The sequence below is a fragment of the Anomaloglossus baeobatrachus genome, chromosome 7 (genome assembly GCF_048569485.1).
Source record: "Anomaloglossus baeobatrachus isolate aAnoBae1 chromosome 7, aAnoBae1.hap1, whole genome shotgun sequence".
Classification (NCBI taxonomy): Eukaryota; Metazoa; Chordata; class Amphibia; order Anura; family Aromobatidae; genus Anomaloglossus; species Anomaloglossus baeobatrachus.
In genome coordinates, this window is record NC_134359.1 from 170,869,365 (window position 1) to 170,887,113 (window position 17,749).

Below are 17,749 nucleotides of genomic sequence, written 5' to 3' on the forward strand. Positions count from 1 at the left end.
TTTCAAAATCCTGCGCAGAACCGTCCCATACAAAGAAGCCATCATCCATATATCTGGCATATTTTTTTATATGTTTCAGATATGGATTTTTAGGACTATAGATAAAGTCTTCCTCAAATGCTGCCAAAAAGAGATTTGCGAAAGTACATGCGGCGGGGGTACCCATCGCGGTACCCCCGCATTGCAAGTACCACTGATCGTCAAATTTAAATGCGTTATGATGCAAAATAAAGCTTAAGGCTTCTGTGATGAAGTCTACTAAGATTGGATTCTGATCGAAATTCAGCAAAACTCTCTTAATGGTCTGTACACCCTGATCCTGTGGGATACGGGTGTACAGACTCTCAATATCCAAAGCGGCAAGAGAGAAACCTTTCTGCCATTGAAAATTATCAAGCATTTTAATTAGATCTCCCGTATCTTTTAAGAATGAGGGGATGCGGGTCAGTAGTGGTTTAAGTAGCCATTCTAGGTAGTGAGATAAAGGCTCTGTCACTGAACCTATTCCTGCCACAATGGGGCGGCCAGGGGGGGAGACACTGTTCTTGTGAATCTTTGGCAGATAATACCAATGAGGTTTTTTCGGAAAAAGAGGGAGTAATTTTTCAGCAGTTTTTTTAGAAATAGTACCTAAACTTACATATTTATGTAAAAGGCTTCTAAGTTTTTTAACAAAAGACCCAGTGGGATCATTAGATAATTTCTGATATACTCTTATATCCTGAAGTTGCCTATTGGCTTCTTGCAAATAGGCTTCTTTTGTTAATAGAACAGTGGCGCCCCCCTTGTCCGCTCTGCGGATAATATCTTTTTGTGACTGCAGGATTTTTAGTGCCGCGGTTTCTCCCCGAGTGAGGTTCTGAGGAGGAGAGGGGTATTTTAGAGCTTGTATATCTTTTATTACCAGCTCCTGAAATAAGTCTATGCTGTTCCCAGGGGTTAGTGGGGGGCAAAAGGTAGATTTTATCCCTTTATTAAAAAATGAAGAACTAGATGTAGGATTTATTTGGGTACTTACAACACCTGAAGAACCGGGTTCAATGTGACTGGGGTCCGCTATACTTAAAAGAACAGACGCATCTTTTTCAATAGCAGTATATTCATTATTTGTACCAAAAAAGCCAAGTGGACCTATTTCACATTGTAAATCGGTTACTTCAGAAGTGGGCAAGCTTTTCTTTTGACTATAAAATTTTTTTAAATGCAGTTTTCTACAGCCCTTAAATAAATCAATATGAAAGTCAGTCAAATCAAATGATTCTGGTATACAATAGTTTAAGCCCTTTTCCAACACAGATAGCATATCAGGTGTTAATACCAGCGAAGTAAGATTATATACTTTACGCAAACAAGGCATGATGTTATTCGCTGAACAGGAAAGATTATTTTCTGTACTTATTACAGGGAATGTCTCTGACACTACAATCTCACGTTCAAGGCATGGAGATGTTAATCCCTCCAGGAGACGCTCTTGCGCTTCCCTGGTGTCGGTTTTATTCCTGTGTCTCCTTCTGCCTCCTCTCCTTGTAGATCTTCTAAAGGGAGATTATCAGATGTAGAAGCTCGTGAGGTCGCAGGTGTTTTTAATTTCTTTGCGGGTGCCAAATCCTCAGCCCCGCTCGAGTCAGTCTGTAGTCCAGGCATTTTTCTTGGCGGTTTTAGGTGTATGTTTTTTCTGGTATCTCTGAAAAAACCTTCTGTTCCCAGGTGTAGAATACCTCTTCCAGGAAAAAATCTGGTTGTTTTCGTAGTCTAACTTATCTCTGATAAATTTTTCTTTTTTATTTTCTTTAATCAAAGTTTGGTATGGTAAAAGTTTTTTGTCTAATCTTGATAAGAAAGTGTTCCATGCTTCTTTTGAGATGCGACTTTCCATTTCTTGTCTCAATTTTAATAATTCATTAGTAATTTTTAGATGTTCCTCTTGGTTTTTTTTGAGTACAATGTCCAGAAAGCGCAATGAGCATTCTTGCTGTATATTGTCCCATTCTTTTTTAAAAGATAAATCATCTTGGTAAAAAGATATATTTTTTGAGATACGTAGACCTCTAGGGACTCGTCCACTTTCTTGATAAGATTTAAGTGACTGTACTGTCCAAAACAAGCTGGTCTCCTTTTCGGCCAGATTGAAGATTTTAAGCTCTAAATTCTTAGTGCCCATGATTTCTATGTTCACTTTATCATTACAGCTGGTAAAAAACGTGGCAGCGTCCTCCCTCCCTGCAAGTATACCATTTTCCATTGTATCCATAGATGTGTCTGCCATTTTTTAACAAAAGCCAAAAGGGGAGTAGGAGAAGCGTGCACTCACGGTATTAGAAGAAGTCCAGATTCCATAAAGCTGAGTGGAGGATACCGGGCACCGCCGATCCCTGTATGGCTGACAAAGCTGTGCTTTCAGGCAGGTGGAGACCTGGGTGCGTGTCCCAAAGCAAAGGCGATATTATATTATATATAATGTGTATGTATGTGTATGTGTGTGTGTGTGTGTATATATATATATATATATATATATATATATATATATATATATATATATATATATATATATATATATATATATATATATATATATATATATATATATATATATATATATATATATATATATATATATATATATATGTGTGTATATATATATTTATATATGTATATGTGTATATGTATATATATATATATATATGTGTACATATGTATATGTATATATATGTGTATATATGTATATGTATATATATGTGTATATATGTATATGTATATATATGTGTATATATGTATATGTATATATATGTGTATATATGTATATTTATATATATGTGTATATATGTATATATATGTGTATATATGTATATATATGTGTATATATGTATATAATGTGTGTGTGTATATATATATATATATATATATATATATATATATATATATATATATATATATATATATATATATATATGTATATATATGTATATATATGTATATATATGTATATATATGTATATATATATATATATGTATATATATGTATATATATATATATATATATATATGTATGTATGTATGTATATATACACACATACAGTTAGGTCCAGAAATATTTGGACAGTGACACAAGTTTTGTTATTTTAGCTGTTTACAAAAACATGTTCAGAAATACAATGATATATATAATATGGGCTGAAAGTGCACACTCCCAGCTGCAATATGAGAGTTTTCACATCCAAATCGGAGAAAGGGTTTAGGAATCATAGCTCTGTAATGCATAGCCTCCTCTTTTTCAAGGGACCAAAAGTAATTGGACAAGGGACTCTAAGGGCTGCAATTAACTCTGAAAGCGTCTCCCTCGTTAACCTGTAATCAATGTAGTAGTTAAAAGGTCTGGGGTTGATTACAGGTGTGTGGTTTTGCATTTGGAAGCTATTGCTGTGACCAGACAACATGCGGTCTAAGGAACTCTCAATTGAAGTGAAGCTGAACATCCTGACGCTGAAAAAAAGAAAAAATCCATCAGAGAGAGAGCAGACATGCTTGGAGTAGCAAAATCCACAGTCGGGTACATTCTGAGAAAAAAGGAATTGACTGGTGAGCTTGGGAACTCAAAAAGGCCTGGGCGTCCACGGATGACAACAGTGGTGGATGATCGCCGCATACTTTCTTTGGTGAAGAAGAACCCGTTCACAACATCAACTGAAGTCCAGAACACTCTCAGTGAAGTAGGTGTATCTGTCTCTAAGTCAACAGTAAAGAGAAGACTCCATGAAAGTAAATACAAAGGGTTCACATCTAGATGCAAACCATTCATAAATTCCAAAAATAGACAGGCCAGAGTTAAATTTGCTGAAAAACACCTCATGAAGCCAGCTCAGTTCTGGAAAAGTATTCTATGGACCGATGAGACCAAGATCAACCTGTACCAGAATGATGGGAAGAAAAAATTTGGAGAAGAAAGGGAACGGCACATGATCCAAGACACACCACATCCTCTGTAAAACATGGTGGAGGCAACGTGATGGCATGGGCATGCATGGCTTTCAATGGCACTGGGTCACTTGTGTTTATTGATGACATAACAGCAGACAAGAGTAGCCGGATGAATTCTGAATTGTACCGGGATATACTTTCAGCCCAGATTCAGCCAAATGCCGCAAAGTTGATCGGACGGCGCTTCATAGTACAGATGAACAATGACCCCAAGCATACAGCCAAAGCTACCCAGGAGTTCATGAGTGCAAAAAAGTGGAACATTCTGCAATGGCCAAGTCAATCACCAGATCTTAACCCAATTGAGCATGCATTTCACTTGCTCAAATCCAGACTTAAGACGGAAAGACCCACAAACAAGCAAGACCTGAAGGCTGCGGCTGTAAAGGCCTGGCAAAGCATTAAGAAGGAGGAAACCCAGCGTTTGGTGATGTCCATGGGTTCCAGACTTAAGGCAGTGATTGCCTCCAAAGGATTCGCAACAAAATATTGAAATTAAAAATATTTTTTTTGGGTTTGGTTTATTTGTCCAATTACTTTTGACCTCCTAAAATGTGGAGTGTTTTTAAAGAAATGTGTACAATTCCTACAATTTCTATCAGATATTTTTGTTCAAACCTTCAAATTAAACGTTACAATCTGCTCTTGAATTCTGTTGTAGAGGTTTCATTTCAAATCCAATGTGGTGGCATGTAGAGCCCAACTCGCGAAAATTGTGTCACTGTCCAAATATTTCTGGACCTAACTGTATATATACACACACATATAGATAGATAGATAGATAGATATATATAGATAGAGATAGAGATAGATATATATATATCTCTATCCCATACATACATACATACATATGTGTATAAAATATATATTATGCAAACATATACATACACGTGTGTGTGTGTGTGTGTGTATATGTGTATGTGTGTGTGTATATATATATATATATATATATATATATATATTTTAATTAATACACAGGACCGGCACTCCCTCCAAGTCTTCTGAAATTTTTTTGTCGTTTATTTCATCATATACAGGCGTAAATTACGCGTTTCGGCTAATAGTGACTTTTTCACATCTATAAATTAAATGAATGCACACACACACATATATACACACACACAATGAGTGGATTACTTCCTTTGTGACTGACCCACCTATCTCATCTGCATATTAAATTAATTAAATTGTTAATCAAATTTCCTTAGGTTTCTCATTAGAATTCAATCAAAAACAAGCAGATTCACTGAGATGATGGTTCAACCACAATTACAATGGATTTTGTCTGGTTTCAGCATTTGAAGCAGGAGCCTGGCTGTGTAGAACAGCTAAATAAAAGCTTACAGAATGTGTTGGCGCTATATAAATTTTTATTGTGAGCGCTAAGATTTGCATACATTGAATATATGGAATTGGAAATGCATTACTGCTACATAGAATATACTTTAAAAAATGAAGGTACTTGGTGCACATATTGGCCAATCCATGAGAGCCCATCAGCCACAACAAGCCGCACGATTCTTTGGGTACAACAGATGGCTCTTGTTGTGGATGGCATGAGCACAACTTCTCTGCCATCTCTGACATATCTGTATGTGAGATTGCAGTAAATCCCCCTTCATTGTTGACTTATTTCATTTTGTGGTATATCATTAACAACTAAGTCATATTAAGAAAAATGAGTCCTGAGAGTGATGATAGGCCCTCACTGAGCCCAGATGTGGGCATACGGTAGTCTGTGTGACATTACATGGAGATACAGATTTACACAAGCCTACATCCACAGATCTGTGGCTAATTCTCCAATATTTGGAACAGCCACCCTGCCAAGTTACTCAAAAAAAATTAAGTGTGCATACCGTAGAAACATAAAGTATGCGATGCTGTTTTGGAGACAAACTAAAGTCATAGCTAATACTTATTTTATTCAGATTTTTTTTTTCTTTCTTTGTGCATTTTACTTAAATACTGTTTTATCAATTAAAACGCACCCTTAATGTGTTTTTTTTTTTTTTTCTAAAAAAATTTATTTTTCTTTAGTGAACAATCTTGACCTGACTGCATGCTTAAATGTGTAGTGTTATGTAGCTTAGTCCTCCCCACCATTTGATGAAATTACTACTGATGGGGGTATTTCTTCTGGCATACAGCTTCCCCACTGATGAGACGTGTTATGGGCACCCGGGTGTGTGTGTGTTTGCGTGTGTGGGTGTGTGGTTGTCTTTAATTGCAGCAATTTTTTTTTTTTTTCTGTTTTTTTTTTTCCTTCTACTAGGTGTTTGGAGAAGAGGGTTTAAGTCTGAATATTGAAGACATTCAGCCTCATGACTTTGGAAAAGTGGGTGAAGTTATTGTTACTAAAGATGATTCTATGCTTCTAAAAGGAAAAGGCGAGAAAACTCAAATTGAGAAACGAATTCAAGAAATTCAAGAACAGTTAGAATCTACAACTAGTGAATATGAAAAGGAAAAGTTGAATGAGAGACTGGCTAAGCTTTCTGATGGTGTGGCCGTTCTAAAGGTAATTATAGACCAAAGCCTTTTTTATCTCTTGGTTTCCCCCCATCCTTCCCTTATGTGACTAAGTTGCTCTTAGGAATTTGTCAATATATATATATGTGTGTGTGTGTGTGTGTGTGTGTGTGTGTGTGTGTGTGTGTGTGTGTGTGTATGGGTATAGATGTATGGGTATAGATGTATGGGTATAGATGTATGGGTATAGATGTATGGGTATAGATGTATGGGTATAGATGTATGGGTATAGATGTATGGGTATAGATGTATGGGTATAGATGTATGGGTATAGATGTATGGGTATAGATGTATGGGTATAGATGTATGGGTATAGGTATAGAAAACCGCCCCCACACGGTATGGTAGTTTTAAAGGGACTTTGTCTGCACAGAATGACTCTTCAAACTGTTTGTCATGGCCGATCGAATATATAATATATATATATATATATATATATATATATATATATATATATATATATATATATATATATATATATATATATATATATATATATATATATATATATATATATATATATATATATATATATATGTGTATTAAATTCGATCGGCCATGACCTAAACAGAGTTTGAAGAGTCATTCTGTGCAGTCCCTTTAAACTACCATACCGTTGGGGGCAGTTTTCAATTTTCTTTTTTTTTTTTTTTTTTTTTTTTTTCCCTCCCCTTCCGAGAGCCATAACCTTTTATTTTTCCGTCATTCTAGCATAGAAGCGCTTTTTTTTTTTTTTTTTTTTTTTGCGGGACGAGCTGTACTTTTAAATGACATCATAAGTTTTACCATATAGCAGGGGTGGGCAATTAAAATTCTCATGGGGCCGCATGAGAACTTGGGATCCTTTGAGGGACGGACTGATACACAGTATTGGGTAGAATTGAGGTAATTGTGTGTATATAATATAGATAGATAGATATGTAATGTGTGTGTATATGTGTATGTGTGTGTGTGTATATATATATATATATATATATATATACACACACACATATACATATATATATATATATATATATATATATATATATATATATATATATATATATATATATATATATATATATATATATATATATATATATATATATATATATATATATATATATATATATATATATATATATATATATATATATATATATATATATACATACCTATACCGTATATTTCGCTTTATAAGACGCACTTTTCCGCCCCAAAATTTGGGAGGAAAATGGGGGGGGGTCCTGTCTGAGGCAATCGGGTGCCTGTGCTTGCGTGCGGCGGCAGCCGGGTACCCGTGGCTGTGTGCGGGCGGCAGCGGCTGCTGTGTCGGGTCGGCAGCCGGGTACCTGTGCTTGCATGCGGTGGCAGCCGGGTACCCATGGCTGTGTGCGAGCGGCAGTCGGGTGCCCTCACATAGGCACCCGGCTGCCGCCCTCACACAGTCACCCAGCTGCCGCCCGCACACAGCCATGGGTACCCGGTACCCGGCTGCCACCGCACGCAAGCACAGGTACCCGGCGGCTTGTACGCAGGGTGGGCGGGCAGCCTGCTGGCTGCCACTCTGTGCATGCGGGGCGGGCGGCTGTGCAGCATGTTACCAGTTGTCCGCGGTCCCACTTTCAAATGATGGCGCCGATGGAGCTCTTGGATGAGAGCTCCATCTGCGCACGCGCTGCTCCGGGAGTCAGCGCGTGCTTGGATGAAAGCTCCATCTGCGCATGCGTCGCTCCGGGCGCCATTACTTGAATCGGGACCGCGGACACACTCCACCACTGAGCAGTCCCTGCCGCTGCCACCACTGAGCCGCCGCTGCCACCACTGAACCTGGACTGCGGACACTCACTGCATCGGCCTGCTGCACGGCTCACCCGCCACGCTGCTGCCGCCACCACGGACCCCACGGCTCCTGCCACCGCGGACGCCACCGCACCTACAACCACGGACCCCGCTGCCACTGACCTGCTGCGCCTGCCAGCACAACCTGTGCCTCCTGTGACCCCGCTTCACCACCACTGCTGCCCCCCTCCGGTAAGAGAACACCGGAGTATAAGACGGACCCCATTTTTCTTTTTTTTTACCTTTTTTTATGTCTTATATTCCGGTGCGTCTTATAAAGCGAAAAATACGGTATATATGATAGAGAGAGAGAGATACAGTGCCTACAAGTAGTATTCAACCCCCTGCAGATTTAGCAGGTTTGATAAGATGCAAATAAGTTAGAGCCTGCAAACCTCAAACAAGAGCAGGATTTATTAACAGATGCATAAATCTTACAAACCAACAAGTTATGTTGCTCAGTTAAATTTTAATAAATGTTCAACATAAAAGTGTGGGTCAATTATTATTCAACCCCTAGGTTTAATATTTTGTGGAATAACCCTTGTTTGCAATTACAGCTAATAATCGTCTTTTATAAGACCTGATCAGGCCGGCACAGGTCTCTGGAGTTATCTTGGCCCACTCCTCCATGCAGATCTTCTCCAAGTTATCTAGGTTCTTTGGGTGTCTCATGTGGACTTTAATCTTGAGCTCCTTCCACAAGTTTTCAATTGGGTTAAGGTCAGGAGACTGACTAGGCCACTGCAACACCTTGATTTTTTCCCTCTTGAACCAGGCCTTGGTTTTCTTGGCTGTGTGCTTTGGGTCGTTGTCTTGTTGAAAGATGAAATGACGACCCATCTTAAGATCCTTGATGGAGGAGCGGAGGTTCTTGGCCAAAATCTCCAGGTAGGCCGTGCTATCCATCTTCCCATGGATGCGGACCAGATGGCCAGGCCCCTTGGCTGAGAAACAGCCCCACAGCATGATGCTGCCACCACCATGCTTGACTGTAGGGATGGTATTCTTGGGGTCGTATGCAGTGCCATCCAGTCTCCAAACGTCACGTATGTGGTTGGCACCAAAGATCTCGATCTTGGTCTCATCAGACCAGAGAACCTTGAACCAGTCTGTCTGAGTCCTCCAAGTGATCATGAGCAAACTGTAGACAAGCCTTGACATGACGTTTTGAAAGTAAAGGTACCTTACGGGCTCGTCTGGAACGGAGACCATTGCGGTGGAGTACGTTACTTATGGTATTGACTGAAACCAATGTCCCCACTGCTATGAGATCTTCCCGGAGCTCCTTCCTTGTTGTCCTTGGGTTAGCCTTGACTCTTCGGACAAGCCTGGCCTCGGCACGGGTGGAAACTTTCAAAGGCTGTCCAGGCCGTGGAAGGCTAACAGTAGTTCCATAAGCCTTCCACATCCGGATGATGCTCCCAACAGTGGAGACAGGTAGGCCCAACTCCTTGGAAAGGGTTTTGTTACCCCTTGCCAGCCTTGTGACCCTCCACGATCTTGTCTCTGATGGCCTTGGAATGCTCCTTTCTCTTTCCCATGTTGACCAAGTATGAGTGCTGTTCACAAGTTTGGGGAGGGTCTTAATTAGTCAAAAAAGGCTGGAAAAAGAGATAATTAATCCAAACATGTGAAGCTCATTGTTCTTTGTGCCTGAAATACTTCTTAATACTTTAGGGGAACTAAACAGAATTCTTGTGGTTTGAGGGGGTTGAATAATAAATGACCCTCTGAATAAACTTTTCACAATTTAAACCTCCTGTTTGCAAACTCCTGCACAGATAATTTCCTGGTGGCAGGGGGGTGGGGGTGGCTAGAGAATCACAGAGCTCAGGGACTCATGCTGTTTATTATCTGCTCTGTTTATTTGATCTAGCAGAAAAGTCGGCTGATAACCACCAGTGACACGCTGTGTGCTGACATGAGGGAGGAAAACTATCAGAAGCTCCTTTCCTGACGTTTTTTTTTACTACCCACAGCAGGGGGGCACACTGACTACTTCTTCGCCCCGCCCCCCCGCGGCCACGATAATCCCCGCCCTGCCCCCCCACAGGAAAGCGTGGGAAGATCTCCAGCCATCGGCTGATTCTGGTAAGGTGCTGCTCACTATAGCTCCCCCTCCTAGCATACTCCTATCAGGAACATGCAGAATTCAAAAGGCACTAAGAGGGCTAAGGCTCACATAGTCTATTATTCAGCCTGCACGTTGAGCTACTATGTAAACACACCTCTTCTCTCTGTGAGTCCTGTGCCCCTAAAGCCCTCCAAGACCCCCTTGCCACCACCGCCGCAACCGTCAGCCCAGAGCCTAGGGCTCCCAGCCCACCGGAATGGGCACAGTTTCTGTCCCAATCCATGGAAAAACTGTCACAGAACCTGGTGCTGGCTATGCAATGTCGTCCTCTACACCCTTCTGGGTCCCTGGACGGAACGCAGCCTGAGGATACCCCTATGGAGGATCCTTCTGAGGTAATCCGGGCACATGCTTCACCGGTTGCAGGGATCCGGAAAAGAGCACACTGCCGGGTGTCTCCAGCGGGCTCTCCCTCGGGAGCACACAGGGCAGGCTCTCCCACACGCTCCACGGCTTCTGAAGAGCTGGAGGAGGGAGAATGCTGTTTGTACCAGGAGGATTCCTTGGTTGCAGCCTCCCCAGATGATCAAACTGCAATAGACTCCCTTATAGCAGCAATCAACCAAACTCTGCATGTGGAGGATCCCCCATCCACTACCACTGACCATGCGGTCTCCTTTAAGAGGGCAAGGAAACCCCAAAAGGTTTTCGCTGATAACCCTGAGTTTCAGGATATACTCACAAAGCAAAGGGAGAAGTCTGACAGACGCTTCAGTAACCGAAAACTCATGTCGTCCCGGTACCCTTTTGTCTCACCTGCCTCTAAGGGCGGATCTAAGCCGATCCGCCCTCGGTCGACCCCCCCCGGTCTCCCGCCTTACCACAAAGACACTCCTGTCTTTACCCGATGGTTCCTCCATCAAGGACTCGACAGACACAGGTGGAGCACCTCGCCCGCTCTGCTTTTGAGGCTGCGGGTTCCTCCCTCTCGCCCTCCTTTGCCTCTGTGTGGGTCGCAAAGGCGATCTCGGTCTGGGCAGACTCCCTTAACAGTTCGCTTGAGGAATCCCAGTTCACTCATACCTTCACAGAGGTAACAGCTCAAATTGCTGCTGCGGCGGAGTACCTCATGCAGGCCTCCATGGACGCTGCTATCTGCTCAGCGTTTGCCGCCTCAAATACCATAGCCATCCGTAGAGCTCTCTGGCTCCGACAATGGCGAGCGGACTCTGCCTCCAAGAAGTCTCTCTCACAGGCCTCCCCTTTTTTCAAGACCGATTTGTTTGGCGAACGTCTGGACAAGCTCATTTCTGACGCCACGGGAGGAAAGAGTACCTCCCTCCCCCAGCTGAAGTCCAGGACTTCCTTCCCCAGATGTCCACAGTCCTCGTTTCGCTCCTTTCGGAACTCATTTGGTTGGTCGACACCCCGTGCTGTCCACGCCACCAGCCGCGGACTACGCAGGGACCGACCGACCTCAGCTCTCCCCGAAACCTACTTCGTCATGGCAGCCTAGACCGAAACAGTCCAGGAATAGGGAGACTCTGCCACGACATTTTCCCCCCCTCATGACTCCTTCGGCGCCCCGGAAGACACACTCATTGTAGGAGGTCGACTGCGGCTCTTTCAACACATCTGGGCTGCCGCCTCAGACGACAAATGGGTGCGAGACTTTGTGTCTTCCAGTTACCACATAGAATTTCGGACCAAACCCCCGAGTCGGTTCCTTCTCTCAAAAGTCGGTTCTAACAGCAGGAGTGATACCTGTCCCAGATGACGAGAAGTTCGGGGGTTTTTATTCCAACCTCTTTGTGGTCCACAAAAAGGATGGGTCAGTTCGACCCATCCTGGACCTCAAACACCTAAACAAACATGTGCACGTACGGAGATTCAGAATGGAGTCCCTAAGGTCCATTATTGCATCCATGGTCGAAGGGGAATTCCTCGCATCCATAGACATCAAAGACGCACATACCCATCGCCCCTGATCACCAAAAGTTCCTCCGCTTTGCAATTCAGGACTCCCAATTTCCATTCGTAGCTCTACCCTTCGGACTTGCCACCGCACCAAGGGTCTTCACTAAAGTCATGGCGGCCGCCATGAGCGTCCTTCACGCTAGGAGAGAGTGGTCGTTCTCCCTTACTTGGACGACCTCCTCATCAAGGCCCCCTCCTTCCGCGACTGCTCAACCAGCGTACAGATCGCTGTGGACACCCTATCCCGCTTAGGGTGGCTAGTGAATCTGGACAAATCATTCCCGGTCCCATCACGATCCATCACCTTCCTGGGCATGTCCCTGGACACCCGTCGGGGCTTGATCCTTCTCCCTCAGGACAAGGCGATCGCTCTTCAACGAGCGGTACATTGCCTTCTACGTCCTCTGTCTCGCTCCATTCGATTCAGCATGAAAGTGCTCGGCAGGATGGTGGCGGCTATGCAAGCAGTACCCTTTGCTCAACTGCACCTCCGCCCACTGCAGCTAGCCCTTCTAGCGGCCTGGGACAAGAGCCCCTTCTCCCTGGACAGACATCTTCACCTGACTCCTTCAGTCAGGTACGCACTCCGCTGGTGTCTTCGGTTCTCATCCCTATCGAAGGGGAGATCTTTTCTCCCACTGAACTGGCTGGTCCTGACCACGGACGCCAGCCTCCTAGGCTGGGGAGCAAAGTACCGGCACCACACTGCTCAAGGACGTTGGACGCCCCAGGAGTCTTCCCTACCCATCAACACCCTGGAACTCTGCGCGATCTTCCTCACGCTCAGGGCGTTCTGCCCTCTGCTAGCGGGTCGTCAGATTGGAGTCCAATCGGACAATGCGACAGCTGTAGCCTATATCAATCGTCAGGGGGGGATCCGCAGCAAAGCGGCTTATCTTGAGGCCCACAAGATCCTCAGCTGCGCCGAATCGACATGGTCAGTGATATCAGCGGTACACATACCGGGGGTAGAGAACTGGGCAGCAGACTTTGAGTCGCCAAGGCCTGGCTGCCGGAGAATGCTCTCTCCACCCAGATGTTTCTACACATCTGCACTCGCTGGGGTACACCAGACGTGGACCTAATGGCCTCAAGGTTGAATGCAAAGGTACCCGCGTTCATAGCCAGGTCACGCGACCCGCAGTCCATCGGCGCGGATGCTCTAGTCTGCTCCTGGCACCACTTCCGCCTGCCTTAGATATTTCCACCTCTACCCCTGCTGCCGCGGGTGATCAGGAAGATCAAGGCAGAGGGAGTCCCGGTGATACTGATAGCACCGGACTGGCCCAGGCGCGCCTGGTACGCCGAATTAGTACAATGCTCACAGACGCACCGTGGCGCCTTCCAGACTTGCTGACCCAAGGGCCCATTTCTTATTAGAACTCCAGTGCCCTGAAGCTGACTGCATGGCCATTGAGACCTGGGTATTAACAAGAGTGGGATTCTCCCCCGCGGTTATTTCCACCATGATCAGCGCCCGAAAGCCTGCTTCATCCCGCATTTACCACCGTATGTGGAAAATCTTCCTTTCATGGTGCAGAGAAACTAACGTCCAGCCTATGCCTCTGGCCATCCCCAGAATTCTCGACTTACTGCAGTCTGGCTTGCAAGCGGGGTTGGCTCTCAGTTCCCTTAAAGGGCAGGTCTCAGCGCTCTCAATCTTCTACCAATGTTGCCTGGCTCAAAAACCGCAAGTCAAGACCTTCCTCCAGGGCGTTTCCCATCTAGTTCCCCCGTACAAACGGCCGCTGGACCCATGGGACTTCAACCTCGTTCCGGACGGTCTCCAGAGGTCTCCCTTTGAAACCCCTCAAGGAATCCTCCCTTGTTCTTCTGTCCTGGAAGGTAACATTCCTGGTGGCAATTACGTCCATCAGACGGGTTTTCGGAGCTAGCAGCACTCTTGCCGCGAGCCTTTCCTGATCTTTCACCAGGACAAGGTGGTTCTGCGCCCCCTTCCGGATTTACTTCCAAAGGTTCTTACCCAGTTTCATTTGAACGAGGACATTGTTCTGCCTTCATTTTGTCCACACCCAGTTCATAGGGTGGAAAGGTCTCTGCATTCGTTAGACCTCGTCAGATCTCTCAGATATTACATATCCAGGACAGCCCCCTTTAGGAAAAAGGACTCTTTGTTCGTCATTCCTGAGGGGCCTAAGAAGGGACAGGCAGCTTCAAAAGCAACTCTGGCTCGCTGGATTCGCTCTGCGATCCAGGAAGTCTACTGCCTGCAACTCAAGCCCATTCCTAGTGGGCTGCGGGCTCATTCCACGCGAGCAGTTGACGCTTCATGGGCCATTCGGCATCAGGCTTCAGTGGAAAGGTGTGTAAGGCTGCGACCTGGTCTAGCCTACATACTTTTTCAAAGCATTACAGAGTCCATACCCAGGTTTCAACTGAGGCAAATCTGGGTAGGAAAATTCTGCAAACGGCAGTAGAGCACCTCTCTCAGTAGGCACTCCATGCTGTCTGGGACTGGTTCCTAGTCCTTGGGTTGTGTTGTCTTTTTTTTTTTTTTCCCACCCATGGACTGCTTTAGGACGTCCCATGGTCGTGTGTCCCCCAATGAGGCGTCAGAGAAAAACGGATTTTTGTGTACTCGCCGTAAAATCGTTTTCTCTTAGCCATCATTGGGGGACACAGCACCCACCCTGTTGCCCTGCGGGGCCTTGGTTCTCTCAGTACCTTATTTGGTTTTGACTGTTCTTTTCTCATGTTCCTCTGTTGAGGTAAGTTTTTTTTACTGCTTTTTTCTTCAGCGCTCTATTGGGAGACCCAGACGATTGGGGTATAGCTACTGCCCTCCGGAGGCCACACAAAGCACTACACTAAAAAGTGCAAGGCCCCTCCCCTTCTGGCTATACCCCCCCGTGGTATCACGGGTACTCCAGTTTTCAAGCTTTGTGCGAAGGAGGTCAGACATTCCATGCATAGCTCCACAGATTTTAGTCAGCAGTAGCTGCTGACTATTTCGGATGGAAGAAAAGAGGGCCCATATAGGGCCCCCAGCATGCTCCCTTCTCACCCCTGGATGGTGCTGTAAGGTTGAGGTACCTATTGCTGGTACAGAGGCTGGAGCCCCACATGCTGTTTTCCTTCCACATCCCCTTGTAGGGCTCTGTGGAAGTGGGATCCTGCCGGCCTCAAAGCTCTGACGCCGGGCTCCATCCACAGACCCATAGCACCTGGTGGATGCCGAGCAGGAGTACCATCAGGGACAAGGCCCTGCAGCATACAGGTACTCTGTGTCCCCGGCAGGCACAGACACACTCCGGGCTGGCTGGGTGTTGTAGTGCGCCGGGGACCGTAACGCTAGAGCTAGTGTTCCTACAGTTTAACTGGGGGACTTTTTTCTGTGTTGTGGGAACGCAGCGCCGACCCCCGCTGGACCGGCGGCGCTGCTGTGACTTTTAGTTCGCCGGGGACACGCCGACCGCGCTTTTACGGCGGTGGCGTTTATAAATCTAGTCCCCGGCTTTTGCGGCCTAGGACGCCGGCAGCTCCGATTCGTTCCCGCCCCCACCCTGTCAATCAGGGTAGGGGAGAGACGCTGTTTCGCAAGCAGCGATGAGGGCTGGAAGCATTATTTACATGCTCCAGCCCTCTCACTAGGCACAGAGGGAAGCAGGCTTCCCGCTCTTAGTCAGGAACGCCCAGGGCCCGCCCCCCCTCCTCTCTCAGGACGCCGGCAGCCATTGCATGCATGTCTGGCTGGAGGAAGGACGCAAGGCTCTGGGAGACCTGGACTAGGGGGCTTTGGGAGATCACACACCCGCTCTTAAGCGGGCGGTAAGCGGCTTTTCAGCTGGCCCCTCTAGTGCCTCACTGTGTATTAGTGTACTGTGTCACTGGACATATATATATTTCCTGATTGCTTGCACTGTGAGGTCGCTTCCTGGCTGTATACCCAGATCGCTCTGAGGAGGCAGCAACATGTCATCCACAAAACGCAAGGCTGCCAAGGCTAGGGCTGTGTACACTGCGTGTGCTGCATGTGGGACTGCTCTACCAGCAGGTTCCAATGACCCCCATTGTGTGCAATGCTCAGATCCGGTGCTGCTTCGCCAGCCGGAGTCAGGAGAGATAGTGACCCAGGCTGAGACGCCTGTAAGTCCTGCCCCGGTGTCAGGGACAGACTTTGCAGTTTTTGCTGATAATATGTCTGTGACTATGGCAAAAATCCTTGAAACTTTGCAATCCATGCCTGGGGCTCAGTCTATGGACACGGCGAGGTCTCTGTCCTCTAATCCTCCTCAGTTGGATTTAATCCAGACTGCAAGGGGGTCCCCGGCTTCACAGGCTGAGTATTATGACTCAGATGATAGCCCCAGCCACCCTAAGCGAGCTCGCTGGGAAAGACCCTCAACGTCATCACACTGCTCAGGGTCTCAGCGCAATCAGTCTCCCTGTGATGCGTCTGATGAGAGTGATCAGGAGTCTTATCCTGGAACCCCTCTCAATCTGGATACCCCGGATGGGGACGCCATGGTAAACGATCTTATCTCAGCCATCAATAGACTGTTAGATATTTCTCCCCCAGCCCCTTCAGCAGAGGAGGCAGCTGCAGAGCAGGAGAAGTTTCGTTTCCTCTATCCCAAGCGTAAATTGAGTGCTTTCTTGGATCACTCTGACTTCAGAGAGTCAATCCAGAAACACGACGCTCATCCAGAAAGGCGTTTCTCTAAACGTTCTAAGGATACACGTTTTCCTTTCCCCCCTGATGTGGTCAAGCGCTGGACCCAGTGTCCAAAAGTTGACCCCCCGATTTCCAAACTTGCAGCTAGATCCATAGTTGCAGTGGAGGATGGCGCTTCACTTAAGGATGCCAATGACAGACAGATGGACCTCTGGTTAAAATCTGTCTATGAAGCTATCGGCGCGTCGTTTGCTCCAGCATTCGCAGCCGTATGGGCACTCCAAGCTATTTCAGCTGGTTTAGCAAAAGTGGATGCTATCTTACATCCAGCGGTGCCGCAAGTGGCGTCCCTTACCTCGCAGATGTCCGCGTTTGCGTCTTACGCTATCAATGCGGTCCTAGAATCTACCAGCCGCACCTCAATGGCGTCCGCCAATTCGGTAGTTTTGCGCAGAGCCTTGTGGTTAAAGGACTGGAAAGCAGATGCTGGTTCCAAAAAATGTTTAACCAGCCTGCCTTTATCTAGAGATAGACTGTTTGGCGAACCATTGGCTGACATCATTAAACAGTCCAAGGGTAAAGACTCTTCTTTGCCCCAGCCCAGATCAAGCAAACCTCAGCAGAAAAGATGGCAGCAGAAGTTTCAGTCCTTTCGAGGTTCGGGCAAGACACAATTCTCCTCGTCCAAAGGGACTCAGAGGACGCAAAGAAGCTCAGATTCCTGGCGG

General features: G+C 45.7%; 1 protein-coding gene across 2 annotated transcripts in view; it reads left to right on the top strand.

Moving 5' to 3' along the window:
• HSPD1 (heat shock protein family D (Hsp60) member 1) overlaps positions 1–17,749 on the top strand; it is a 282,968-nt gene that overhangs the window by 223,327 nt on the left and 41,892 nt on the right. The window contains exon 9 of one of the 2 annotated variants that reach the window (XM_075317798.1): positions 6,251–6,496. The exons of the other annotated variant lie outside the window; for it this stretch is intronic. Within the exon in view, the coding sequence (XP_075173913.1) occupies positions 6,251–6,496 (246 nt within the window). The remainder of the gene's footprint in view (positions 1–6,250; positions 6,497–17,749) is intronic. 2 annotated transcript variants of the gene reach the window in all.